This window comes from Mugil cephalus, chromosome 11 (assembly GCF_022458985.1).
Source record: "Mugil cephalus isolate CIBA_MC_2020 chromosome 11, CIBA_Mcephalus_1.1, whole genome shotgun sequence".
In the NCBI taxonomy this organism is placed as follows: Eukaryota; Metazoa; Chordata; class Actinopteri; order Mugiliformes; family Mugilidae; genus Mugil; species Mugil cephalus.
The window spans coordinates 1,162,915-1,190,074 of NC_061780.1; the positions used below are offsets into that span (position 1 = coordinate 1,162,915).

The 27,160-nt window shown below is 40.5% G+C and overlaps 1 protein-coding gene across 2 annotated transcripts; it reads left to right on the top strand.

Annotated features, from left to right (window-relative positions):
• Positions 1–604: 604 nt before the first annotated feature.
• Positions 605–26,205, top strand: smarcc1a (SWI/SNF related, matrix associated, actin dependent regulator of chromatin, subfamily c, member 1a). Of its 2 annotated transcripts, none has more exons than XM_047598242.1 (28): positions 605–842; positions 2,344–2,463; positions 2,563–2,648; positions 2,840–2,921; positions 3,486–3,578; positions 3,671–3,740; positions 3,928–3,997; positions 4,264–4,339; positions 4,455–4,580; positions 5,573–5,691; positions 6,176–6,306; positions 7,880–7,939; positions 10,912–10,949; positions 12,234–12,355; positions 13,038–13,109; positions 13,231–13,344; positions 13,565–13,718; positions 13,972–14,082; positions 14,230–14,289; positions 14,656–14,914; positions 16,100–16,261; positions 17,256–17,311; positions 18,186–18,336; positions 18,731–18,909; positions 19,124–19,258; positions 20,775–21,120; positions 21,213–21,338; positions 23,362–26,205. In XM_047598242.1, exons 1-28 carry the CDS (start codon positions 657–659, stop codon positions 23,451–23,453), a joined length of 3,396 nt encoding a protein of 1,131 aa, XP_047454198.1. In that variant the 5' UTR covers positions 605–656; the 3' UTR covers positions 23,454–26,205. The 2 variants fall into 2 exon arrangements, with proteins under 2 accessions (XP_047454198.1, XP_047454199.1); XM_047598243.1 differs by having other exon boundaries at positions 5,597–5,691.
• The last annotated feature ends 955 nt before the right edge of the window (positions 26,206–27,160 follow it).

Below are 27,160 nucleotides of genomic sequence, written 5' to 3' on the forward strand. Positions count from 1 at the left end.
AAAACATGCCTCCCGACAGCAACATTGACTCTGGGAGTAAAGTAATTCTCTAAAGCAGTAACAGCAGAGACAAAAATATCACTTGTATCTGGCAATAAGTAAAAAAATCTGCTGTCCCTCAGCTACTTAGCAATGGAATAAAGTAGCACTCCTGCTTGCTTCAGGCCAGACATTCCCTGTTGTATTGATCACCAACAAATAGTTGTTGAACATCCACATCCACTTCTCCAGGGCATGGTAAACAGTCCAGTTGTATTTAAAAAAAAAAAAAAAAAAAAAAAAAAAAAACGCTTTTTGGATATACAGTGACCTGGATGATTGAGAACCTTTACGAAAAATAAATTAATAAATACATGATGTATATAGCAATAGCAAACAATAGAAAATGGATCGTGTGAGTTAGTGAATGCTATCAGGCCTCTATAAATTATACTGAGAGACTTTTAAACAGAAATGTAAAGTAAAAATTTTAGAATATTCCCAGACGATTAACTTTTCATACATGTGAAGACGACTTTCCCCGATAGAGCCGTTTGATTGCAAGACTCGCGAGACTTGAAACGTGCCAACGCGTCTGCGGCTGCGCAATCTCATTCTAAAACTTGCACGGTGAGGGCCGCCGCGGAGAAGGACAAACGCAGCGAACAAAACACACAATGGCGACGGCGGCGACTACGGCAGGCGGAACAGGCTCAGGCGGACCAGCCACCGGCCTGGTCGGCGGGGGAACAGCGGTGGGACGAAAGAAGGATGGAGGTCCGTCTTCGAAATTCTGGGAAAGTTCAGAGACGGTATCCCAGTTGGAGACGGTGCGGTTGTGGATCGGAAAGCACTACAAAAAGGTGAGCTGGCTGCTGTGCTCCTCCATTGATTTCTGTGAAGGCCCGCGTCCCGCTGGCACAATGGACCGTTGATATCTAAGCGAGCTACAGCCGCAATCGCTTAACTAGAGCGGAGATTTTACCTGTTTATACCAGAGTTTTACTTGGTTGCGTGCATGGTTCGAATGCGACCGTATTTGTTTTACCGCGAAATGAAAAGGCTCGCTTTTAGCTGTTTATTCTTTAGCTAGCTCACAGTTGGCTAACTAACTGCCAAACCGGAGCCGCTGCTAATACCACGCTCAGTTGAAATGTTTACAACCGTGCTTCCAATGGACTTTGCTGCTACTATTTTTGTTGAGATCGCTTTAGGTACTTTTCACATTTCGAAAAAAACAATAAGCGTAACTCTCTTATCAGCATTGTAAAAGGCCCGAGAGGCTAACCAAACGTTAGTCACGGGACACCCTATAGAACTCATAATACTAGGGGAAATACACTACTTGGCTTTTATCCCCACACTCCAAATAGTGTTTCAAGTCAGAAATAAATCTGGCATTTTGCAATAGTAGTAGTATTTTTGCACCGAAGAGCCGCCGGTGTTGAGTTTTGTCAACACAGCAGCATGTCAGGCTGCGCAGGCTCCACTCGCCCACCAACGTAGCTAAACAAAGGCTCTTACTCATGTGTTCATTCAAACTCACTGACACAGTTACACGCTGCTTGGGTTGTCGAAATGTTCGAATTAAGTAAACGATGTGTTGTAGAAGCAGTTTTTGGAGTCGTATCTGTATTTTGAGCTTTTAAACTGTATATTTAACTCCTGTTTAAAGACTAACTCGGGTTGATCCAAAAGCTTTGGGTTGAGTTTGTTTTGATTTACTCATTGTACCAGAAGCGGGTTACCTCTGACACCGTTTTTTGTGATAAAGATTATTTCAGTTTCAGTTTCAAAAAATATGCATCATTACCTGTGATGTTATCTGGGGCCTGAATAATAAGTTAAATCAACAACTAACTATTACTATTGTTGTAGCTTGTCTTTCTACTAAATTATTTAAAGTCTCATTCACACAGGACTGTTACGTGGGCATCTCTAGTAATTTGTAATAACTGTTTGTCTGTGGTCTTGGTGTCATGCAGATCTACAGTGTAGCTGTCACCATACAGTAGAAAGTGTAGTGTTGTAATAGGTATCATAGGAATCATATGTGGGTTAGTGACAGAAGGTTTCAGTTTATTTAGCTCGTTCAAATGCTCAGTTTGTAACACATGAAAGTGATCATTTGTAAATAGAATGAATCCAGATGAAAATAGCGCTAGACGGAACATTTTTAGCTCTTTTCACTTGTGAATTGTATATTTATTGGTTTTGACCATTGATTTTGACTGGTCAGAAATGTAACTGATAATATGAAAATGTTAATTTCCTGCTTTAATTGTCAGCAGCTGTGATGCTGTGTGGTTTGATTTATTGTGCAGCTTTGTCAATATTATTTTTATTGTTTGTTCTTGCTCTCAGTATGTCCAGAATGACTCCCCCTCCAGTAAATCTTTGGCGGGCTTGGTGGTCCAGTTGCTGCAGTTCCAGGAGGATGCGTTTGGACGCAGGGTCAACAATCCTGCTCTCACCAAGCTACCTGTAAGCACACCCTTTATTTTTAGTAAAGCAACAAGTCCCCCTCATCGCCAAATCCTGAAACACTTTCATCATCACAATTTTTTCTTTTCTAAACTTCAGGCCAAGTGTTTCATGGATTTCAAGGCAGGAGGTGCTCTCTGTCACATCTTGGGGTCTGTGTACAAGTTTAAGAGTGAGCAGGGCTGGTGAGTTGACATTGGTTAATTTCAATTGATATATCTGGTATGTGGTGTTCATTTTAAACTTTCCAGTCTTTCCATTTGGATTCTAGCTGGCGGAATTCAAAAGAATTATGGCTCAGTCCTTAGTGGTTGTTGCAGTAAGGCAACCCCCCCCCCCCAATCTCATGGCATTTCTCACTGTGCACCACTCCTAGGCGCAGATTTGACCTGCAGAATCCCTCCCGGATGGACAGAAATGTGGAAATGTTCTTAAATGTAGAGAAGAACTTGGTGCAGGTATGAGACTTTTATGTCTACACACAAAGACTGCCGTTCATACATATTATGTAGAGAAAGTTGCTTTGATTGTATCAAAGTCAGTAATCTGTAGTTTATGACACAATTCTGCAGTTTCAAAGAGATTTAGTTTTTTTCCTTCACCAGGATACGTGGCATACATTATATACTGTTGCCATTTGATGTGTGTTACTCCCCACAGACGTTATTGTAACTTAAAAGCGCTAAGGCTAACACTAAACTGCATTATGCCTTGTGTACACCTGATCAACAGTCTCATTACGTTTTAGGCACTTATTCGTATAAACTGGCACATTTAAGAGGGAACATTTATTACTCATAAACTGTGGTGACTTCTTACTTGTCTCTGAGCATAAACTGGTAGCTGAATTGAAAATGAGATTTTTATGCACCATACTGCATACATTTGCATATAAATAAGGTATATCCGTTTTGAAAGGCTGTCTTAGTGACCACTGTCTGATAGAATGATGAACACTGAAATGTTTTCTTTAACGCTTGATATAAGTGTCTCATTCTAACTTATGCTTTGTCTAATTGTAGAATAACTGCTTGACACGACCCACTGTTTTCCTGATGTCAGAAATTGAGCAGAAACAGGCCAGCAAACTCAAAGACATCATCAAAAGGCATCAGGTGAGCCTACATTTGTCCAGATAACGAAAAGAACTGGCCACTTAAGCTCTGCCTGTGTAGTTGTTCACTGTTTTTTTCATGTCCATCTCCAGGGCTCTATCACTGAGGATAAGTCAAAAGCCACCCACCACATTTACCCATCTCCATCCCAGCAAGAAGAAGGTATGTCAGAAATCTCTGTAAATTACAATTAATCACATATATTTGCTTCCCTGTGTGTCTTAGGGCAACAATTATTATCTATTTAACCTAAAAGCAGTTTATTCTATTGTATTGCAGAATTGCTCAATATTTTATGTGCTATCATGGATTGTTATTAGTAGCTTTGGTGTTTATGTGTGTTTTGCAGAGGAGTGGCTGCGTCCTGTCATGAGGAAAGACAAGCAGGTGCTCGTGCACTGGGGTCTGTACCCAGACAGGTGAGCAGAGAGGGACAGAGAGAGGCTCTCTGATGGATTTCCGTTTGAGTTTTCTGTTCTAATTTAAACTTCTCTACCACCAACATGTATTGCATTATTTTTACCATTTCTATCCTAAATAATTTAATAACTACTCAATAGATACTACTCGATAAATAATTCTCTCTCAGGCCTGTTTGAGGAATTGTCTGAAACAGCTTATATCTTCATCAGTGTTGTACTGATCGCAGATCCATCGCTGTTGTTGTGTTGTTCTTTTATGACAGTTATGACACCTGGGTGTCAGCCAGTGAGGTAGACGGTGACCCTGAGGACCCACCCACCACTGACAGATCATGGAAGGTGAATCATTTCTATTCATGTAGTTGTATTTTTGTATTGAGACTGAAACAAATTAGTATCCAGTATATGTCCGGGCAAATATTTAACCTCCTGTATCTACTTTTCTCTTGACCAGGTCCATGCCAAGTGGGTTTTAGACACTGATGCCTTCAATGAGTGGATGAATGAGGAAGACTACGAAGTGGATGAGAACAAGAAGCCAGTCAGCTTCCGCCAAAGGATTTTCCCCAAGGAGGAAGAGGTATGTAGATGTTTGTCATTGCTGAAAATATTCACCCCAGAGCATTCTGGGCGTGAAAGCATTAGTATTTTTCTTTACTTGTAGTTTATCAGTACAGCTTGGAACCATAATTGTTTAAATGTAAGCTAAAACAGCTCCACTCATTGTCTCTAGTAAGATTATTGCTACTTCAAACCAGCAAAGGCATTCACTATAATCATTAAATATAGCAGCCTAAAATTGAACAATTATGGGCCACAATGTCTGTACTGTAGAAAAACTTCCAGGTGGAAAATTGGAATGCATGTGTTGCACGTGGCTGTGGTGTGTGGATTGTGCATCATTGCCTTCCTCCGTCTACAACTGGCTTGCGTCTGTATGTTACCCATCCTTTTCAAACCTTTCCTCACACCCTGTCTCCTCCTAATACATTTCAGGGTTTCTGTCCATGTTAGGAAAGTTGTTTTGAACAACCTCCAGGATTTAGATTCAGACAGAAACCTGGTAAACTAAAATTTGAATCTCCCTGATTACGCTGAGCACCTAGTTGTTTCCCTGAACATATGTGTACAGCGGAGTTGGAAATTACAAAGTTAGCATGACTTTAAATTTGACACAACAATTATACGCACCTAATCAAGGGCCTGTTTGTCATTTTAGGTCTTATTTCAGATGTTATTTTAGTATGGCCTGCAGTAGATTTAAATAATAAACTGCTACAGAACAACCAATAGTGGACAATCAAATCATGGTTTGTGTGCTAAAGATAACTCAAGGCAGGTAACATGCACAGATCTAGTGGTGAAGGTCTGTGTGAATAATAAGTTATTTAGAGAGAGGACAGGAACCCTGCTTGTCTCCTTCACCACCACGGCATCCTCCCCCCTCCCTGCTGTCTTTCTCCCACCGCTTCCCTTCCTTGTGTGTGCAACCGTTCCATCCTCTCATTCTGCGGCTCTTTCTCTCATCCTCCATCTCTCGCTCCCTGCGCTACACGGGGTTTGTCTGATCAGTCTTCCCGTACACCTGATCGAAAGGAGCGCAAGGCCAACTCTGCTGGCAAGAAGAGGAGGCGCTCGCCCTCACCGCCAAGCACTCCTGCCGAGTCCCGCAAGAAGGGAGGCAAGAAGGGGTAAGGGAAACAAAACTTTTGATCTTGGTTTGTCTCAAACTTTTCCAACTTCCCTGCACTGTTTGTGGCAAATATTGAAGAAATGTTCAGTAGTTTTATGTTTGTTCTTTGTCTGTAAAACACCTGTGTACTGTAGTTTTGTGCAAGCATTTTTAAAACAGAAGTAAATAGCGTTGGGTCTGTTTTCATTTGTGGATAAATACACATTTGGAGCAGTAGAACTTATTAATGACAGTAGGATGATATATGTGGAGTAAAGGAAATTAAAAACATGAAATATGAAACAGCAGTAATAGTCATTGATGGGTTTTTAATAGTTTTTGTTCATTATCAAAACTGTGTCACGACCTATGACACAACACACAGGCAGCCGTCTTTCACGGGATCTGTTCCTGAACTTGCACTTTTTTTAGACAATAGGAAAAACATGGAGCATTCAAGCAGCTCATTTTACTGACCCATAATTTACTTGTCTATGTGTCAGGAACCCAGGGCCTCACTGGAAGCGACGAGGCCACAGGGGTGAAGAGGAGGACACGGAAGAGGACATGACAAAGGACATGGACGACTCCTCGGCTGGTGCCAGCATGGAGGAGGGGAGCATGTCCAAGAATGGTATGTGCAGAAGGGTTGGGATTAAGACACTCAATGCCACGGTTTTATAAAATGTCAATTGTGAATCTAAAATTAAAACTACAAACTAATTTTTAAAGTACATTGCAAGTTTCACTGTGTGAATTGGTGCTTCTGTGTCTTCAAACGCAGTTTTTTTTTTATTATTATTATTGCACTTTTACCTAATGAATACCATTAAACAAATAACAATCTGTGTGTTTTGTAGCTGGACATTTTATTCCAGTTGTAAAATAACAAATAACATTTTTAGGTTGCGTTTTTATTTGTAAAGCATGCTAAAGCATTATTGGTTATATATAGTCTGACACAGCACGGTGAATGTCATGTCTGCCAAAATTCTGCCAAAATTCTGAAAAAAACTTATTTTTTTACACAAGACACAGCTTGGTACTAAGTTTAGGTCACAAAAAATATAGAAATGTGGTCCCTGCTAGGTCTTTATCTGACCACAGGACACATTTTGTTTTTCAGCTGAATCTACCTTAAGATAATAAACACATCTCTAAAATCTTTAAGTTTAATGCACATATGATGACATCCATCTGCAGGCAGTTTCTTTTCAATGAAAAACTAGTATCTCTACTTCTACTACTACTACTATCTCTGGGAAATCTCTTACGTCTGACCAGAGCGTTAGGTACACTTGTGAAAACAAATGCTCCATTCCTGCACTAAACCTCAGCTTCATGAATGTTACGGAATTCACTTCAATTCATTTGTTTAAAATAACTGAGAGCTGGTGATTCAACTGTGTTTTGATTTAGGCTGTGGTTTGTAGTACTTAAGTCATACATGAGACATGTCCCTATTCATTTAGCAATCTGATTTTATCCAGTGGGTTAGGCTACACACCAGAAACACGTAAGTATTCGATTCAATCCCTTCACAGCAACACAAACCACATCCTCCAGAGTGATCATAGAGTTGAATTACCACTTTTCTGATGCATTTTAACATCATCAGACAGTACAATACGATTGCCACGAAGGGAGATTTAGGGCAGGAATACTCTAATACTTCACTAGTGTATCTAATGATTTGGCAAGTGAGTCCATATTTGGCAAACCTCCCCTTGTCTTTTTTTTTTTTTTTTTTAAAAAGGATCTCTCGTGAGGGATAACTCATTTAAAGGTATAAAGCTATGGGGGATCTTGTCCACTAGAGCATGAAGATGACAAAAATCCACTCTGCAATAGAAACATCCTCCGAATCTCCCACAGACAGATGTTCTGTCCTCGTGTCAGACAAGCTTAACAGCCCATGGATGTTTTTTGCTGATACTGACAGATTCCCTTCAAAATCACACACACTCAAGACTAAAGAATTGCTGTCTTTCAAAACAAGTCCCATTTGTGATGTCCCACTTTTGTCCTAAAAATGCTCCTTTTTCTCCAGCATGTAATTCTGAGTCTATTTTAGTGTCCTCATCTGCAAACTTCAGTGCTTGTTAATGCCTCTGTGCTCACAGTCAAATTAGACTGTCTTTGATTTTTTTTTTCTTCTTCAGTAATTCACTTTGTTCATTTTTTTTACTTTTTTGTTCCATGCACAGCAAATTCAAAGAAGGACAGCGAGAATACTCCAGTAAAAGGAGGGAATGTGGCCGACTTGGGTACGTATGTGCAACTGTATTTGTGCCTTTAGTCGTTTATCACTTTTATTTATGAGTTAATGCATTCATGTACAAGCGTGGGATACCCCATGTATTTATATAAGAATCTCTTAGGATTTCATGTGCAATTTCTTTTGTACAACCACAGACAAAATACTAAACACATCCTAAAACAGCCAACTTAAAATTGATTGGTTCCATAAAAGTAATCCAAGAAATTTTGAGTATTTGGTCATTTTGTTTCCAGTGATCCACTAATGAAGGCCACGCTTTTTATCAAAAGACACATTTTTTGTTGTTGTACCTCGTGTCTATATAAAGCCAGTACATTTGAAAGTTCTTCAAAGACAAAAATGGCAAAACAAGGGACCTAACACAGGAAACACACCTGAAGGTACAGATTCTTAGCCAGGAAGGTGCTGCCAGATCACCAGGAAGTGCAGATGTAGTGCTTCAGCAGTTGGATCCACTCTGCAGAAATACAGACAAACCAACAGCTTGGAAGACAAACCAAGATCTGGGCGTCCACGGGTTTCTTTGGCAAGAAATGACCACATCCTGATCACACGTGAAGGGAAAACTGACGAATGACATCACAGCAGCTCCAACAGCAGTGGTCAAACCAAACTGTTGTCCATTGTTCCACCTGCACTGTATGTGGTCGACTTTTAGATCATAGCTTAAGGTCCTACAAGGCTGTCAAAAGCCCCTGATCAATGAGAGGCACAGATTAGCCCAGCATCGTTGGACACAAGCACACAAAAACTGGACAGTCAGGAACTGTGGTCAGTTTTCTATGTCCCAGTTTCCAGCTTTATCTTCCTCTGTGAGGGTACACAGAAGGCCAGGCAAAACATTATCAGCATGTACAGTACCTACTGTCAAAAATGCTGGAGGCAGTATCATGGTTTGGGGATGCAAGAGTGCTGCTGGTGTTGGTCATTTCACCCTCTGTGATGGTACATTGAACTCTGCCAAATATTGTGCCATTCTGCAAACCCACATGCTCCTGCATGTGCAACAGTGGCATCGTTTGGCTATGGCAAGGTATGGCACTTATCTTGACTTTTGTAGAAAATGTATGGAACAGAGTATGCTACTGGCACTTCTAGATTTTAACCCCTGGTGTACCGGGACTTCTTTGGGAATTCTGTTTGCCCGAAGTGATGGTGACTGCTCTTCCACACTGAACGCCGCTGCCACTTCTCCGTTCTCTGCTGCTCCTCTGTCTCTCAGTGAGGGGCGGGGCTGTCCCGCTCTCAGCGCGCTGCATCCTCTACATACATCCATGGCGCTCTCATATGTGCGTACGGCGTGCACGCCGCTGCCTTGTCATACTGTGCTGCAGACGAGAGACGTGCATGTGGCGCGACTAAAACCGCTGTGAGTTATAAAGTCATACATGACTTAAACAGGCTTAAATTTAAGACATATTTCAGAAAAACACCCGTGCCTGTTTGGTTAACACTACTTGACAATCAGAGCACGATGAAATGAAATATTGAGAAACATTGTGTATCTGCTGCAGTCAGCTCGCTAGAAGCTAATGACAGCCGTCTGGATCCTGTTCATCTTGCCACAAACCACAAAAACTTCTAGCTGAGTCAAACCAGCCCCGAACCCCTGTCTAACATATCACTCATTTAGCTCGATTTTAGTGAGAATTTTAATTTATTTCCAGGTATTGAGTTTATTCTGACTACAGAAACATGAACCCATGTTGGCAATAATTTGTTTAAAGAAATAGGATAGAGACACCTTTTATGAAGTGGATATACTTAAAGTAACAAACACTTATTCATTTGTCTTCAGAGATTATTCACAGATGGATTTTAGCAAGAAGATACTTGTTAAAAATCTTTTTTTAAACCAGCATCATGTACAGTAGCCTATGTTGGGAAGTCATAGTGCTGTGGAAGCAGAATACTGGGGCTACTTACTGTGTTGTTGATCTAATGCTGGTGAATTGGCCATAAATATGTTAGCTGTGGATCATTTAGCAGAAAAATTGTAATCCTTAAACCTACGTTCAGTGATGCCTTTGACTCTGAGTTGTGTTGGAATGGGAATCGCCTGGATATTTTGGTTCATTCTTTTGTTTCTGGTAAAAGAAAAAGTTATATTGTGAACCCCTGTGTGCAGTACTGCGAGTATAATTCAATCCATAGTATTGATAGCAATAACTGAGTCTAAAGCTTCTTGATTTTACTCTCAAATTGCAACAGATTGCTGCATTTAAATTTACGATGCTCAGAAAAATCCACAAGGGGGAAACCCCCCGCACCTCACAGGAGGAGGTGATCCTTGCCATATCTTGTCCAAAACTGAAATGACGCCACTGATGTGCACTGTTCCGTCAAGGTCGACACTGGATGTTTCAACAAGATTATGCCCGTTGCCACACATCCAGAGCCAGTAGAACTTGGCTGCAGGAGCACACTATCCAGGCCTTAAAGTGACCAGCTCAATTCCCAGACATCAGCCCCATTGAAAATCTGTGGTGGGTTGTCAAAAGGTCTTTTTCAAAGTGCAAACCAAAGAATTTAGAAGAATTGAAAGTAGTAATTCAAGAAGAATGGGACAAGATTAGCACTCAGCAGTGTGAAAGGCTTCTGGGGAACATGCCAACCAGGATTAGAGCTCTACTGCTGCTAATAGCAGGAGTACTGTATATTATGATGTGATGGTTTATTTATTTTTTGTTCAGTTTTGAACAGATACTCTGTTATTTGTTGACTTTGATACCAACAACTGTTGAACTGACATATTGAAGCTGTCAGGAATTTAGTTTTTCTTGTAAACAATAAACAAAATAAATATCATTTGTTTGATTGTGTCCGTCTAATGCAGCCACACCTTTTGAAACACAAAAAAATCCACATATATTTCATTATGATTTTTGTGAAATTTTAGCGTCTGAAAACCTTTTTCAGATAAATTTGTCAACTTACGTCTGTTCTCATTTTTTCTAGATGACATGGAAGATGACTCTGTCTTGTCTGGTGAAAAGGTAAGATGACTGCTGAATGCGTCCGTCTTCATTAAACCACACTGAAAAGGAGAGAATATGTGGTTGGGCTGCAGCTACTGATTGTCACTGTCATAAATAAAATCAAGCTTTTATAGATTAATGAGTATGAAATGCATCAGATGTAATGAGAATTTTCTATCATTACGTACACACTGTACATCATTTTAAAAGTTTTGAGCATAGACTTTGATCTTTTAGCATTAAACAAGCTGTACTTCAATATCTGAAGGTTTTTCTTGGTTTGGTTTTCTGTGTCTGCAGTCCTTCGAATGTTTCCAGGCGGATTACTGGGAAATAAAATGCAGTGTGTAGATGCGCTTTTCCATTCAGTTTCCAAATCTCCTAAATATCTGGATTAAATGTGCTAAAAAGAGCTACTTTTAACTTGTTTTATTGGTTAAACAATCAAACCCAGTCAACTTGCCTGTAATGCCCTTTTCAAATACCGAGTTTAAATGGAATTTTCAGGCCCAGGTTTACCCGCCTTTGGTGTGCTTTCACATTGCCAGCTGTCCCAGGTCTGACTTCCCACTGTGAGAGCTGTGTGCACATTTTTTCCTTCCTCTCATACGTCAGCGTGTCATCAGCGTCATCATTACACATTTTAGTACACATTTAAGTAATGTGAGGTAAACAATGGACCGCATGGTGTATTTTTTAACACTTCCAGTATGCTGATGACCCGAAGAATGGCTCTTTCAAAAGGTTGCTGCTTTTCAAATAAGTCACTGTGTCCTGTACAGGGCCCGATATCTATCAAATTGGTGCGAAACATGACATAGGGCTAATTCACCTATGCACTTCCATTAACGATCGTGTAACATCATGTTTGATTTGTTTGATTGAAAAATAGACAAAAAATCTCTGCCCTTCAGAGATCGGTCTCTTATGGGAGCAGACCAACACTTAGCTCTATTATTGAGCTGCTCGCTGCCCTGGAGCTTCTACAATGACACAGTCTGACAGGCTGTCCACTGACAAAATCAGAATGCAACAGACAGGTACATAAACGTCATTGTGTTAATTAGTGGGTCGACGCGGCATTCCTGTTCACGTTGAAGCCGAGCATTGCCAATCAAATCCCTAGATTGCCTGTTCATCAGACCCGGGTAGATTAACAAATCTTGGCCCTTTTGTTTCTAACAGACCTCTCTTGTTTCCTTGCTCAACCTCAGTATTGGGGGACTTAAAGCCTTTAGACCATGTCTATATTTCTTGTTAGGTTGCATGGTGTCTCAGACCAGCCGCTTTCTGTCTTTGCAGGACGACGAGGAACAAAGCAAAGGTGAAGTCAATCGTTTGATGGACGCAGGTGAAGACAATGTAACCGAACAGACACACCACATTATTATCCCCAGCTACGCCTCTTGGTTCGACTACAACTGGTAAGTTTTTGTGAATGGGAATGAACACATTATCACCACATTAATGTAGAGTTTATAGATTTAGTTTTGTGATTTCCTCCCATGGTGTAATGTAGATCTGTACCACAAATACCTTTTCCTGTGTTCCAGTTTAATTTTAATGAGCTTATTGATGCACATATTAGTCCATCACCTTGACGAGCATAATGGATACTGAGAAATGGGAAGTACATTTTAATTTGAAGAGGAATTTGTGAGGTATCAATAAAGATAGAGTTACTTGCATATATTTGAGTTGGTAGCTGCCATTTACTTACAGTTAAAGTTACTCTTGATTAGAAGTCATTCCAGAATCCAATGTGTCTTTTATTCAGATGTGTCTTGTGCATAGTTATGGGTAGACTGGAAGGCTTTGGTGATACATTGAAATGTAATTATTATTAATTGTGATTATTTTCTTCACATGCCCATATCCTTATTTCTTTTCTTCTCTCCTCTTTTCACTCCAGAGAGCTGCCTTCTTTTCATATTGAATTGGGCGCTCTTGGCATACTTGGCTACTTTAAAGAGTCGAACATGTAACGGGATTTAGTGTGCAGACTTAATGACAGAAAATGTTTCCAATTTTTCAGCACTAGAAATCTCAGTTAATTTGTTACTTAAAGTAATTGTTGACTTGTTATTTTTGTTTCTTTCTTGTTAGCATCCATGAGATAGAGAGAAGAGCCCTGCCTGAGTTCTTCAACGGGAAGAACAAGTCCAAAACTCCAGAGATGTGAGTATTGGTGTATCCATTATTCACAAACAGATTTAAATGTTAAACTTTTTAGGTCACATGTTGCTGTTGAACCAAAGTGATGTTTCCCATCTTGCTAATCTTATGAACTCTTTAACAGCTACTTGGCCTACCGCAACTTCATGATCGACACGTACCGGTTAAATCCTCAGGAGTACCTCACCTCCACCTCCTGCCGCAGGAACCTAACCGGAGATGTCTGCGCCATCATGAGGTGTGCTTTATCTAGGCATTATTAGCTTGTCTTAACTAGCTGAATTGCATCACAGTGGAAGAATATATGTAGTAGTTTGTGTTGACATTATTTAACGAATATAGTCTAAAAGAAATGTCATGTATAACCTTCATAGGGATGTAATTATTTAAATATAGTTGTTTATGAATGAATATGTAAAATCTAAAAAGAGAGTAAAATCCTTCATTTCTTTCTCTAGGGTACATGCGTTCCTGGAACAGTGGGGTTTGGTTAACTACCAGGTTGATTCTGAGAGTCGCCCGTTGCCTATGGGCCCCCCACCCACACCCCACTTCACTGTGCTGGCTGACACACCCTCAGGCCTCATGCCCCTCAACCACCGACCTCCACCGGTATTACAGCAATCCAAGATACTTCATTCAGTATTCTAAACTAAGAAAAACTGTTTGTTTTTTTAACATTTAGCAAACAGGCACCAAAGAACATTGAACGCTTTTATCGAGTCCTTTAATCAGAGCTGTATGAAAATGTGCCATGTAGTTGCCAGTACAGCAGTTATTTCAAGCTTCTTTTGTAAAGCGATGAACAAAGTGTATCATGTGTCACTAAATAAGTCGCTATGTTAATGTTGTTTTATGCTTCTAGATTCCTCCTCCCCAGCCGATGCACAACTTTGCAGATAAAGGCAAAGACAAGGCCATTGACCTGCAGAACTTCGGCCTACGTTCCGACCTCTACAATAAGAAAAATCCCAAGGTGGGAGTAGGACTCGTTCAACGTCCTTACCATGTTTTCTACATTTAAAATTCCCTGTGAGCTGGTGAGATGAATTCAAAACAGCTACGCTGAGCAGAATTGTCGGTTGCCTATCTTTACGTGATTTTTGGACTTTGGTTCCTTCAGGGCAAACCTGTCAGCACTACCAGGGATTGGACTGAACAGGAGACTCTACTTTTGCTGGAGGTGAGTCTTACTCCCCTAACAGAAGAGTGTAAAGTAATGAACTGTGAACATGTTGGGCTGCCGAGTACTGAGACTGTCTGTTAGTTCTACTGCGAAATACATACAGGAACAAAAGATGGTTATTTCCCTCGCTCCATGTCCTGCCCCCCTTTTTCTTGTAGTATTATTTCCTTTCTGTTTTGCCCTTTTTCATCTTTTCCCACCTTCTCTTAAATCTATTTTCGGTACTAATGCCTGTAATTTCTTTAGTCTCGTACGTTTTATACCCCCTCGATTCTCTACCTACACCCACCTACTTTTACCATGAAACATATACTCAGTGTTATGACTAAGACTTGTGTCCTCACTCCCATCGCATCCTTTCAGGCTCTGGAGATGTACAAAGACGACTGGAACAAAGTGTCAGAGCATGTCGGTTCACGCACCCAGGACGAGTGCATCCTTCACTTCCTGCGGCTCCCTATTGAAGACCCATACCTGGAGAGCACTGAGGCGTCCCTGGGCCCTCTGGCCTACCAGCCCATACCCTTCAGCCAGTCTGGAAACCCTGTCATGAGCACAGTAGCTTTCCTGGCCTCTGTTGTGGACCCCAGAGTGGCATCTGCTGCTGCCAAAGCAGCCCTAGGTGAGGACTAGTGGGAGAATGACATAAAATCTGACAGGTTTAAAACAGCGCTGTGAGTACACGGTTCAATATGTATGTTTAGAAACATATTAAGGAATTTTGGGGACCAAATAAGTTTCATAATTGTTCCAATCCCTTTAAAAATCCTGCAGTATTTCATTTAAACACAAGTTCAATATTAAAAAAAAAAAATATTCTGCCTTAAAAACGCGTAATGTAAGCTACTCTTAACATTACCACAAAGGAAAATTAAAACCATTGGAATTAATACTTTTTACCACAGCTCTTAATTATTGTTTTATGTTCAGAATAAACTAAATAAATAATTCTTCTGCATTTGTTAACCACATATTCAAGCAGTTTCACCTCCTTTTCGTTAGTCAGTTAGACACATGAGCTTGCTGGTTTTTATAAGTTTTAGCAGTTCTCCAGTCAGTGCTTGGTTTTGATATGTGACAAAGCTCAGAAGGTCATATCACACCTTTAAATGGATCCAAAAGACAAAAGTTTAGTCAGTGCACTTTTTCCAGCCTCAGCGTATTCAGGTCAGAGATTGGTCAGAGATTAAATCAATCAGATGCTGATGGTCTCGGCTGCTTTCATTTCCTCACCCTGTCCAATCATTCTGACTGTACCTCAATGTCATTTTGACCACTGGACCCCAGGTAACCTCAGTCGTGGCAAGATAAGGCGCAAGAAGTGGGAACCATCTCTAGTCTGCCCATCACTTGTTCTCACCCATAGTTTGAACTTTTTTGTAAACTGATTTCATTCTGTCATACATGGTTAGGATGTATGACCCCTAAAATGCTTCCTCAAAGACTGCAGCGTATGAATGCAGTATCTCTTAAGAAAGAAGAAGAAGAAGAACTTGCAAAGTTCATAAAGTTTCTCCATGATACACAGGAGAATTGAGAATGCACGAACTAGAGACACATGGCGTGATGTCGTGTAAATAAGTTAAGACTATTTAATTAAAGAACAAGAAATAGACTTGTTCTATAGGAAAGGTAGCCTTAAATAACTTCTGTGTTCACCTGGTGCTATATAAAATGGTAGGAGAAACATTGTATTTAATACATATACACAGAGTCAAATGTCTGCATATGCCTCGAAGTGAGAAATAAAACTGTTACATGAATGCTAGGACCTAAAAGTGAAAATGTCTTCTCTCTGCGTTTGCAGAGGAGTTCTCCCGTGTGCGTGAGGAGGTGCCGGCTGAGTTGGTGGAGGCTCACGTGAAGAAGGTACAGGAGGCAGCCAGGAGCACTGGCAAGGTGGACCCTGCCTTTGGCCTGGAGAGCAGCGGTATTGCTGGGACTGCTCCAGAGGAGCCAGAGAAGACTGGTGAGTATCATGTGTCCACATGTTTGCTGGGTAACATGTCTGAAAGCCACCCTGAAAATCTCATGTTTTCAATCAGTACACACATGTGATAACTGAACCAGGTCACACTGGGGGGGAAAGTCCAGAAGTGTCAATTTCTGTCTTTGGTTGGATGCAGTAATATTGAGATTTCAGCACCCACTGGAGGGCAGCAGATTGTTTTAGCAGTATCATGACAAAACGACCGTGTGAGGATATGTTGGGGCTGAGGGAGGAGAGGACCAAGCCTTCACTTTGTCCTTTTTTAATTTTTTTTTTTTAAAGATTGTTTTCTCCAGAGAATGATTATACATGAAGGTGACACATAGATCAGTTTTTGTCAGCAGGGCATTTAGCAGTACAGAAATATCAGTTTGTGTGTGAATATACAGCCTTGGATTAGAACAACGGTAACAGATGGGGCTTGAGTGTGGGTGGAGAGGGAGTAGAAAACTGGGTCATCACACTCTGTGCTTTTCACTTTCTCTCTAATTTGCTTTGTGCTTTCTTGAAAATTGTCTTTCCTTTGCTTTTATATGCGCACACACACACTTTTACACTCATGTTTAATGCCTGCCTTAATGCCCTCTTGAGCAACATTTCCAATCAATAAGCTTAAATGTGTTCCATGCCCCACCTGGCCTGAAGCACTCGACCAGCACACAATCAATATTCAAACTCTTAACACACGCTCAAGTGCACCCATGACATGATTTAACATTCAGCTGTACACCATGGTGTATGCACCATGTCACGTGCATGACTAATCATTGGTGAGTGTGTGCAAATGCTGACACACTTCACATTTTACTGTGTTCATTTAAAAAGTCTTTTATCATGATGTATACCTCACTCAAATAACAAATTCGCCTTACTTAGAACAGGAGTTCTCTCCATTGCTTCATTCTGCTTCATTAAATCAGTTGTATTCTCTTTGTGAGGGATGTTGATTTTTCTGCCGCGCTGTCACTTTCAGAAACCCCCGAACCTGAAAAGATGGACACTGACACAGACTCCCAGCAGGCTGATAAGGTCAGACTACTTTTCACATGTCTTTTATTTTAAGATGTGATGGAACAATCTACTTTTATATTCAAAGCTAACAAAAATTAAATTGTTCTGTAAAAACAGCATGAATTGAGGAGGCTTTGCTACACAGATGAGATTGAACTTTTTCTGTATTTGTTGGAATTTGAAATACAGAAAAAAACAGACTTGTCAGTTAAGTTTATTGTTTTACTGCTGCCTTCACATTACAGATTATGGAAACATTTGCATGGACCGTGATATTGATTAACAGAAGGTGTCAAGGCTTTATCCCTGACTAACTGTGATGTTACTTTAGAAAGGAGTTTCAAATCAACCTGCAGGGTTAGGATTAGTTAGAAACTAATACGTTAAGACACATTTCAGGTTAGATGTGTGTTATGGTTTATCGCTGACTCCACTACACAGTTGAAGTCTGTTCAGGTTAACATTAGGTGTTTGAACTTTATTTTTCCATTCATCTACATTTTGATCCTGGTTTGGAAATGCCCAGCGGGTGAATGTAATGGCTGGGAAGCTCATTTGCTGATAACTTCCTCATTATCACCCATTAACCAGAGTCAGACACTTTGTCTAGATCACAATGATTGTCCCCAAAAAGTGTACGGGATCAAGATTTGACCCATTATCCCACGCGGCTTTAGCATGACTCCATTTACCAGCTTTGTAGCCTTGCTCCTGTGGCTGTTATTTTATACCACTCTGTAGGTTTATGGAGCTTTTCTACATTGAACCTCTCACATCTTCTTATAGCCGATCTATATCTCATTCTTAATCAGACTTGTGAAACCAGCATTGTCCTCATTTCCTCTGGCGTAAGTGCCCTGTGACGCCCTGTTTCTTTAACTTTATCCTTCAGGCTGAGTTGAAGGATGAGGCAGAGAAGCCCAGTGAGTCTGCAGAGAAGAGCGACAAGACAGAGGCTACAGAAAAGGTTAAGAAAGAGGGAGCAGAGCCATCAGAGCAAGAGGAGGAGAATGAGGGAGGGGAGGCCAAAGCTGCTCCTGCAGGTAACACTGAGGATTATAATGAAATGAAACAAGATAGCCTTTACATTTGTATCTTGTCAGCAAGCACTTAAATAATGTGAATGGCACCAGTTGTCATTATTGATTAATATTTCATATATATTTCATCTATATTTTTATAAAATATCAAAACTATATATAGATATATAAAATGTTCTTCACAGCCTTCAAAAAACGGAGGTGAGCTTAGTGTAACTTATTTCTCTGTATAGAAGAAGCCTACTTCCCATGTTAACAGCTCACTAGCTGCTAAAAATATTCATCTAGTCCTGTCAGAGTTTTCAGCACATTTCCTTTTAAAACAAAAGTGTAGGAGGACATTTTTATTTGTTGATGCTGAGATTCAGAAAACACTTTAAATTTCTTTCTTTCTCAGACAAGGACAAGGAGGATGCTATGGAAACATCATCCTTGGAGCAAGAAAAGGATAAGGAGGAAAAGGCCTCTACAGAGGAGGGAGAGGAGAAGAGGAAGAAGCTGGAACATGACATTGGAGAGGGTAACATTGCCACTGCAGCTGCTGCTGCCCTGGCATCTGCTGCCACCAAGGCCAAGGTGAGAGTGCAGGAGGGCTGACTATGTGTTTTCTCACAGAGCATCTCTCATTCTCATAGTGCTACTGTTGTAGATCTGTACCCTACCCATGCTGAATGCATGTCCAATGCTGTATCCTCTGTGGACAATAGAAAGTTTTGGAAGTTATTGAACAGAGTTTAACAGTTATTTGATATTGATCTGATATCTATCATGGCTGTATGTGTGTTTTTAGCACTTGGCAGCAGTAGAGGAGAGGAAGATCAAGTCCCTGGTTGCTCTGCTTGTGGAGACACAGATGAAGAAGCTGGAGATCAAGCTGAGGCACTTTGAGGAGCTTGAGACCATCATGGACCGTGAAAAAGAGGCTGTAAGTCAAAATAAGAAGCTGTTGTGCTCCCCGGGTGTTAAATGTAAACGTTATTGGCCATTTTGAACCTGCATTACTATGAAAAATGACCTAGTGTTACTTAAAGCATGCACTTTGTCAAAGGCTTTCAGCTGTGGTTATTATTAATGAAGGTGAACTGTTAACAGAGGCTTAAGAACTCAAAGGCACTCACTGAAAATGTGGCTGTATGAAGGGAACCCTACGTTATTTACAGTCATCACTCAAACGGTTAATGGAACAGCATTTAGTACACACTGCTGCTGATATCAGAGTGTGAACGCAGTATATGAAAGCACCACAAACTGCCTTAAAAACACAGGATCTAAAATCTACAACCTGTAATTTAATAATTAATAACTTTATCTATTTAAAAAGTTCAAACATTTCTTGTGTAAACCTTGACTATAATACAGCTCCCATGTTTTTAACATGATCCCAGTAATAAATAATACCATGAATTTAAGTAAGTTCTGTAAGTTCTCTCTTTCTCTGGAAAGAACTTTTTTGATGATGTATAAGGACAAAAAACAAATGAATGTGCATTAAAAGGAACATAGTTAATTTAGTTTTTGTTAAATATACTCTTTGGAACTTTCCTGAAGTTACACTTACAAAGTGTCAAACATTTCCACTTGTCTGGTTGCTATATTGACATAAACAGCCAGTAAATATTTAGTTCAACATGGACAAATGTTGGCCCTCAACATGTTGTTTACTGCTTGGTCCAAATCCTCCACAGAGACTAAAAAGAAGACACAGCATTAATTCTTTGAGTGTGCTGAATTGCCAATAAAACATTTTCCAGAGTAAAAAGAGGTGTTTAGTAAGGCAAGCAAAACGGTTGCCTCCACAGGGCAAATTATAGCCCCTCTGCTCTTGTGTGCGAGTGTCCTGTCCCGGGACAATCCCTGGAGACACAAGTGAGAGTGTAAAACTGTGTTTTCGTTGTGGTGGCACTGGGAGGGTAGCCCAGTTTTACAGCTATAAACGGTGCATGACAAGAAGTCGGGTTAAAGAAGTGCCCTTAACACTGGAGTGAAACCAACCCACTGCTGCTATAAACTACAAAACACAGAGCCTCTCAAACAACGTTCTGCACAGCAAAGAGACACGAGACAGCTTTACACCTGGTCTAATGCTTCACAGGCCTTATCTGATCTAAACAGTCTTAGTCCTCTGTTGTCCTCATGGTAGTCATAGAGCTCTGTAATAAACATTAATATAAGAGGCAGTGCACTCACTTAGTCTATCCAATGCATTCATAGCAGTGTGCAGCAGGATCACAACACCGGTTTTACAAAGAAAAGTATCATTTTCTTTCAGCTCCACTGTCTTGTCTCAGCCACAAAAGCATCATAACTCCATGACTACACCTCTGTAGCTTTCTGCAATGAAATTGTGTAGGCCTACTGCCTTTTAGCAGTATTAAAAAGCTAACTCACTGTAAGGTCACCAGCCTTTGGGTTCATCTTTTTTTTTTTCCTTGTCTCTGCAGTTGGAGCTTCAGAGGCAGCAGCTGCTCACTGAGCGTCAGGCGTTCCACATGGAGCAGCTCAAGTACGCTGAGATGAAGGCAAGGCAGCAGATGGAGCAGCAAGCTGCCGCTGCCGCTGCCGCTGCTGCCCAGGCCCAAGGACAGGCGCCTGTGTCTGGACCCCACCAAGGACCCCCTGCACAAGGCCTGCACCCTGGAGGACCACCACCACACCACGGAGGACCTCCTCCACATCACGGCGCACCTCCACCCCACCATGGAGGGCCCTCGCCCGGTGCTGCAATGCACCCTGGCTATCCCCCAATGGGCCACCACCCCATGGGCCCACATCACCCAGGACAGACGGGTAAGAGATTAAAAAACAGGCTCAGGTGCTACTACACGCACTAGTGAAACAGGCACCACCTAAAGATCTATTTTGTCTCTTCCATACTCCAGGATCAATGGGACCAGTCCAGCCAATGCCTGGGCGTCTAATGTCTGGACCACCCTCTGCTGGCCCTCCTCCTGGTGGTATGCCTCCCATGATGCCCCCACGCCACCCTGGAGCTCCCAACGGCATGTGTGAGTACAGATATCTTTATACTTCTTTCCCTCTATGTTTGTATTTTGTGTGTTTATGCATAAACCTTATATATAATTATTAAACAAACTCATTTATTTCTGATATACACATTTAACACACCAAAACCAGGCTAGTTTAAACTGTGGGAATTTTGGAGAATCCTATATTTACACAACAAACAAGGATTTCTGGAAATCAAAATATTACTGACACCCAAAGCTGACAGCCAGTATTTACTTTGAATGTCAGCTGTAGCCAAACATTGCAGTCATTGCTTCTTATTAGCATCAGATCATATCCCCAATCCTGTAGTTCACGGTCATTTCTCCCAAGTCTGCAGCCAATCAGAAGCTGAAATCAAGCCGTAGCATAATTTTGTGTTTCCATATCTTTAACAGCTTTAACCATGCTGTAGTTAAAATTTGTTGTAACCTAAAGGGACCACCATATGTGAAAGTTATTACCTGGAAATTAAAAATATTTGTCAATGCCCATATTTTTTGCTGACTAAGTCAGTTAATGACCTGTAACTAATATCTAATGTTAAAAACTATGATGAAATGTGTGCCTTCATTTGGTGTTTGTTGAATATTGTGTTTAATAGATGTTTTTTTTTTGTTTTTTTTTTGGAATTATGGAAATTCGAAACGTCTCAGGCCCAGGCAGTTCTTCTTCTTGGACGCTATAGGGCGTATTACCGTTCTCTGCAGTCAATGCTTATCTCAGGCAGTTGATAGTAACCCACCAAAACTAGCAAACTGCCACAAGCCCTGTGGTGACAAATTAGGTGGGAAGAATAGGGCATTTGAAGGCACACTAGGCTATTTATGCAGTCTCCAACCCTGTAACCCTGTAGCTAGCTATGAAGTTAGTCTCATCTAATTGCAGTTTTGTTCTTCTAAATTATTTCAGTTTTCTATTGTACAGTACAGTGTGTAATTAGCATTTAGCAAATTACAAGCCTAATTTATTCTTTAAGATTTGAAATGTTACTTTACTTCAAAATGTGTACACCCTAATGCTTTTACCTCATTGCGTTTGTATGACAATAACCATAGGAATAGCTATGAGTACTGGGCTCTCAAATGCACTGGCAGACAATTTGTCTCTGTTTAGGAAGATGTTGCTTAGCCATCGTACTGCTTTTGAATGTCTTTTAGGGCTGCACGATTCTGGAAAAAATGTGAATCACGATTTTTTAAATTTTTTTTGCTTAGAATTGAGATCACGATTCTTACAAATCTGAGGATTCTTCTTCCAGTTTGCCACTAATGTAAGAAGGCAGCATTTAGTGGAGCAGTATTTTCTTGTTTCCTTTTCACTGAACACATGGTTCAGTTCTGTGAAACTATATTTAGCTATATTTATTTATTTACTCATTTATTGATCCCTTCTCTGCATTTTGACCCATCCATTTGTTCACATAGTAGTGTGTACAGTTGGAGCATTGGACTGCAGCGTCAGGTAGAGCACGCTCAGGGAGCAAATTAGAGGTTAGGTGCAGGGCACCACAGCCATGATATGCTGATATGCATACACTAGTATTTCAGACCCAACATTCCCCACATTCAATTTATAATTTAAACAAATTACATGTTCAAATTAATCTGGTTTTAAAATAAGTTTCAGCCTAGTTGATACATAAAGCAGTTTCCATAAAGAGTCTGGAAACATTGCAGGGAACTCAAACATTACATGTGTCTGTATCTGTAATGTGGTTTAAAGCAGTGTAAAAGGGAAATTTGTTGATGTCAAAGATTTGGTAGAAAGACCCAAAGAAATATTTTTCTGTCACACTGAGCCAACAACCTCAACGATTCCCCCCATTTAAGCAAACTAATACTAGACATTTAAAAGCAAAAGTTGCATGATCTTTACCATGTTCTTATAACTCCATGAGACTTCAGGTGAATCCAGTCTTCAGATCCTCAGATCGAGAATCACTGCAAAGCTCTCTTTGTCAAATGTTTACCTTCTAATGCCTCTTCCTTGTGCTAAACCCAGTATCTCCCCTTGTTCCAGACCCCGGACCACCACCTGCACAGCCTGAAGCGATCCCTCCGGCTCCCGTGGGTCCTCCAGCCCCTCCAAGTGGACGAGTCGCTGATAACTAAGACATACACACACAAAAACAAACAAAAGCACACATGCATAAAACTCTGAACATCACCTTTTTGATGGCCTTTGCTACTGGCTACATATTTTTCCCTCCACACTCAAACTTACCATAGATTTTTATCACAGGACACACACACAAACTTAGGGTTCAATGGCAAAGGTAACCCAAATAATTATCCCCTCCCCCAACACACACACTCATGCAGATTTCCTCAGGGCACAGCGGCAAGGGTCGTCTAGTAATAAACACTGTTTTCTGCTCTGTTGGGCCAAATGGAGGCTATATTGAATGACCCTGTGTACAGAAAACAAGACAAGGAGACAGTCTCACCTTAGATTTCTCTTTCTGGTCTGTTTTAAATGACACTGTAACCTTTTTACCCATCTCTCAGACACACACGTCTCCTTCCTGTCTGCTTCCTCTTTTAAAGACAAACACTAGGGGGAGCTAGTGAGCGCAGACAGCCAGTTGACCGTGCAGAGGGTTGTGTGCTGAGCAACCTGTGCCGTTAACAAACACAAGATTGTTGTGACAATAACATAAATTAAACACACACAGAGCCAAACCATGCCTGCCCTCACTCTTGTCTTGTCGAGTATCTACCTCTTGCTCCTCTTTAAATGATACACTGTAGTTCTGTGTGTGTGTCTGAGTGTGTGTGCCAGAAAGAGGAATGTTTGATGAGGATTTTGTACCTTCTTCTTCTTTTTTTATTTAATTAATGATTTTTTTTTTCTATTTCATCCTTTACAAAAAGCTACTGAAATAGGATACCGACGTAAGGCATCAAGAGTCTGTCTTTGTTGCAACAGAAATAGACTTAAATTCTGTAGTAGTTTTCTAATTTCTGTGACTTTTTTTATGGGAAGTATCTTATTCAGAATGTTTTGACTTTCCAGTTGAAGATGTAACCATAACATAGCTTATAAACATTTAATTCTATTGTTTAAAAGCTTCACATGTAAAATTTGTAGTTTTTAGTGAATGGTACTCAAACAGGAAGGAAGGGTGTATAGATTAGAGGCTTTAAGATGCAAATTAATCTTAAATGTAGAGTGTTTCTGTATGTTTTCAAAGAAACAACAGTCACCTAGTGTAGCACTAAGGCAACTGTCTTTCATACTTTTGATCATATTTTGATTTGATTGGATGAGAGAGACACAAACTGGGTCCCGGCCCAAACATCTGAAGAGAAATCATTCCTCCTTCTGTCACACTACCTGCAGCGCTGCATCACACACACACACAGAAATGTTAAGCTGAGGCGAACACTGGAGGCTGCATGTACACAGTGACTTGGCGAGACCCTTCCACAAAGCACTGGACAACACCACCACCAACACACGTAATCTCCTGCTGAACTTCACACAGCCTTTACAGAGAGGGAGACACCGTGATGCGTCAGAACACGGCGTCCTCAGCGCGGTGGGCTTCGAGATGGTTTTTTAGGTGCAGATACTGTAGCAATTAAACCCCGCCCCTTCTCTGCTCAGTTTCTTAGCGCTGCCTACCTCGCTAACCTATCCTCCTTTACTCACATTTTTTCCTTTGCTTTTTAGCCACCGTGTAACTCGGCAACATCCTCATTTCTATTAACCTATTTGAGGTTATATGCACAAAAATATGGAGCCCCTAAGTAATCATGACAGCTTCGTCCTCCAAGCCTGTGAATTTGGATTAGAGAATAAATGAAGGAAGCGGGAGTCCTTAGCAATCAATAAATAAGTTGACCAACAAGTCAAACTCAAATGTTTTCTCTTTAAGCAGACTAAATTTCACATGTTTATGGTTTTACTCAATTTTCCTATTGAAAGAGTTATCAGTAGGTAAATAATAAATGTGGTTGCAGCCAGTGGCGTCTTAACATCAAATGCTGAAAAAGGTATGAAACCGAGGAAATCATTAGCTTATAATTTCGATTTTTCAATATTTTGTTTGCAATTCCTTTAAGTGAAGACTTTGTTCTTGACTTTTTGCAACAGCGTCACCCTTAGCTGTAAAGCTCCAATGATCAAATTTAGGTGTTTTTTTTTTTTTTTTTTTTTTTTTTAATCTGCATTTCATTCCTCTTCCAAGTGACACTTGAATTAGCCTGAATTTAAGTTTAACACGCAAGTTAGCTTCAAATGAAGGTGTAACCAGTCTCCATACCATGGGTTGAAACCAATATGAGGTTGCTTTTAATGTGAAGGTTTAACCCAGTCTTCTCCTCCCACGCTTCGCTAGTACTGTTGGTATCTCTGCTACCTCTTCCTCATTCATCCGCTAGCTACCTCTACTAGAAATCTTCCTCTTGCTATCTGCTACCTCTCTGCATACCCCTCCGCTACCTCTTGTTTCCATTTACTTTCTTTTCTATTCCCCTTTTATCCTCTTCCTGCCCACGTGACTGCTGCATCACTGACTGTTGCCCTCTTCTCCCAGTCTGTCGGAAGAAGAAAACACAAGAACGAACACATACATACGGTCATTCACTTGTGCTCTCATTCACCGTGCCCTCCTTTACCCATTTGACATGTTACAAGGTTTGTTATGTAATATCACTTAAATATGGCGGGACTTCCCTTACATATATTATCTTCAAGCTTTTTGTGTTAATGGTAATGTATTTTTAAGGAGAAGTTTTGTGTAGATGGAAGTTATCTTTGTTCTTTGTAGCATTTGTTTTCCTTTTTTTTTTTTTATTTTGTATGGGGTCTGTTGGTACTTGGACCTAGACACTGTCAAATAAACTGTGTTTTGTATGAGGTTGATGTCTCAGTTTTTCTGCAAGATCTTTTCATGAGGCAGCGTGAATGCTGCAAGATGGCAGTAAAACAAAGTGGACCTGGAGTTAAGGTGAGTCATATTGGATAACAAGTTTAATAATTGCTTACCTTTAGCCTGGTATTAAGACATCGATCATGGGTCATGTGTGTGTATCTTTTGATTTTGTTTCAGGTTTATGTCCTTAAGCTAAATGGCTAGAAAAAGGTTTATCTTGGCTGACTGTCGACTGGTTGGCCAGAGAAACGGCTCTTCTTTGTTTGTCTTCATCTCATCTGAAGAATGAAATATTTTTCATTCTCCTCATTCTATGGTTTTAAACTCTTCCTGGCTTCTTAGCCTGCTAACTAATAATAACTCTTCTATTTCCTTTCAAGCACAGATTGATTTTGAAGAGTTTGTATCAGGGTATCCTCGGACAGTAAATGAAATGAAATTGAAAGGTAGCAAAAGGTAACATATATTTATATATTTTCAAGGTCAAGGATTATTATTTATTGCAGCCATACCTGACCGACTCTTTCAGTGTGTCTGTATGTTAGTGTGGATGTTGGCAGACTGGTGTTTATCTGTCGTGGTGTTGTCATTTATATTTTAGTTTAGTTTTCTGTTTGCTGTGTGGGCTCCCATGGAACAGTATGCCAACTGATTAGCTTGTTGTAACTGTTCAGGGTCAGTGTTACTACGTCTTTGTGTAAATCTCTGTTAACATATAGTAGTATTTAATTCTCTAATGCTTGTGGTTTGAGCTTTTATTGGTGAAGGACTGATGGAGCTTCAGAAGCTGCTCTACTCTACCAATATGATGAATGGTTGCGGAAGCAACCATGAGACTGTCAAGTTTGTCTTTAAAGTTGGGAAGAGGAGCAACTGACTGACGTACATGCATCGGACAGGTGTTGCAATGCAATAGCTAAACTGATGTAGTATCGATGC

Coding starts and splice junctions, on each gene's coding strand:
- smarcc1a (XM_047598242.1), top strand. CDS start 657: ATGGCGACGGCGGCGACTACGGCAGGCGGAACAGGCTCAGGCGGACCA. Junction 6,307..7,879: donor GGGGAGCATGTCCAAGAATG/GTATGTGCAGAA, acceptor TTCCATGCACAG/CAAATTCAAAGAAGGACAGC. Junction 7,940..10,911: donor AGGGAATGTGGCCGACTTGG/GTACGTATGTGC, acceptor CATTTTTTCTAG/ATGACATGGAAGATGACTCT.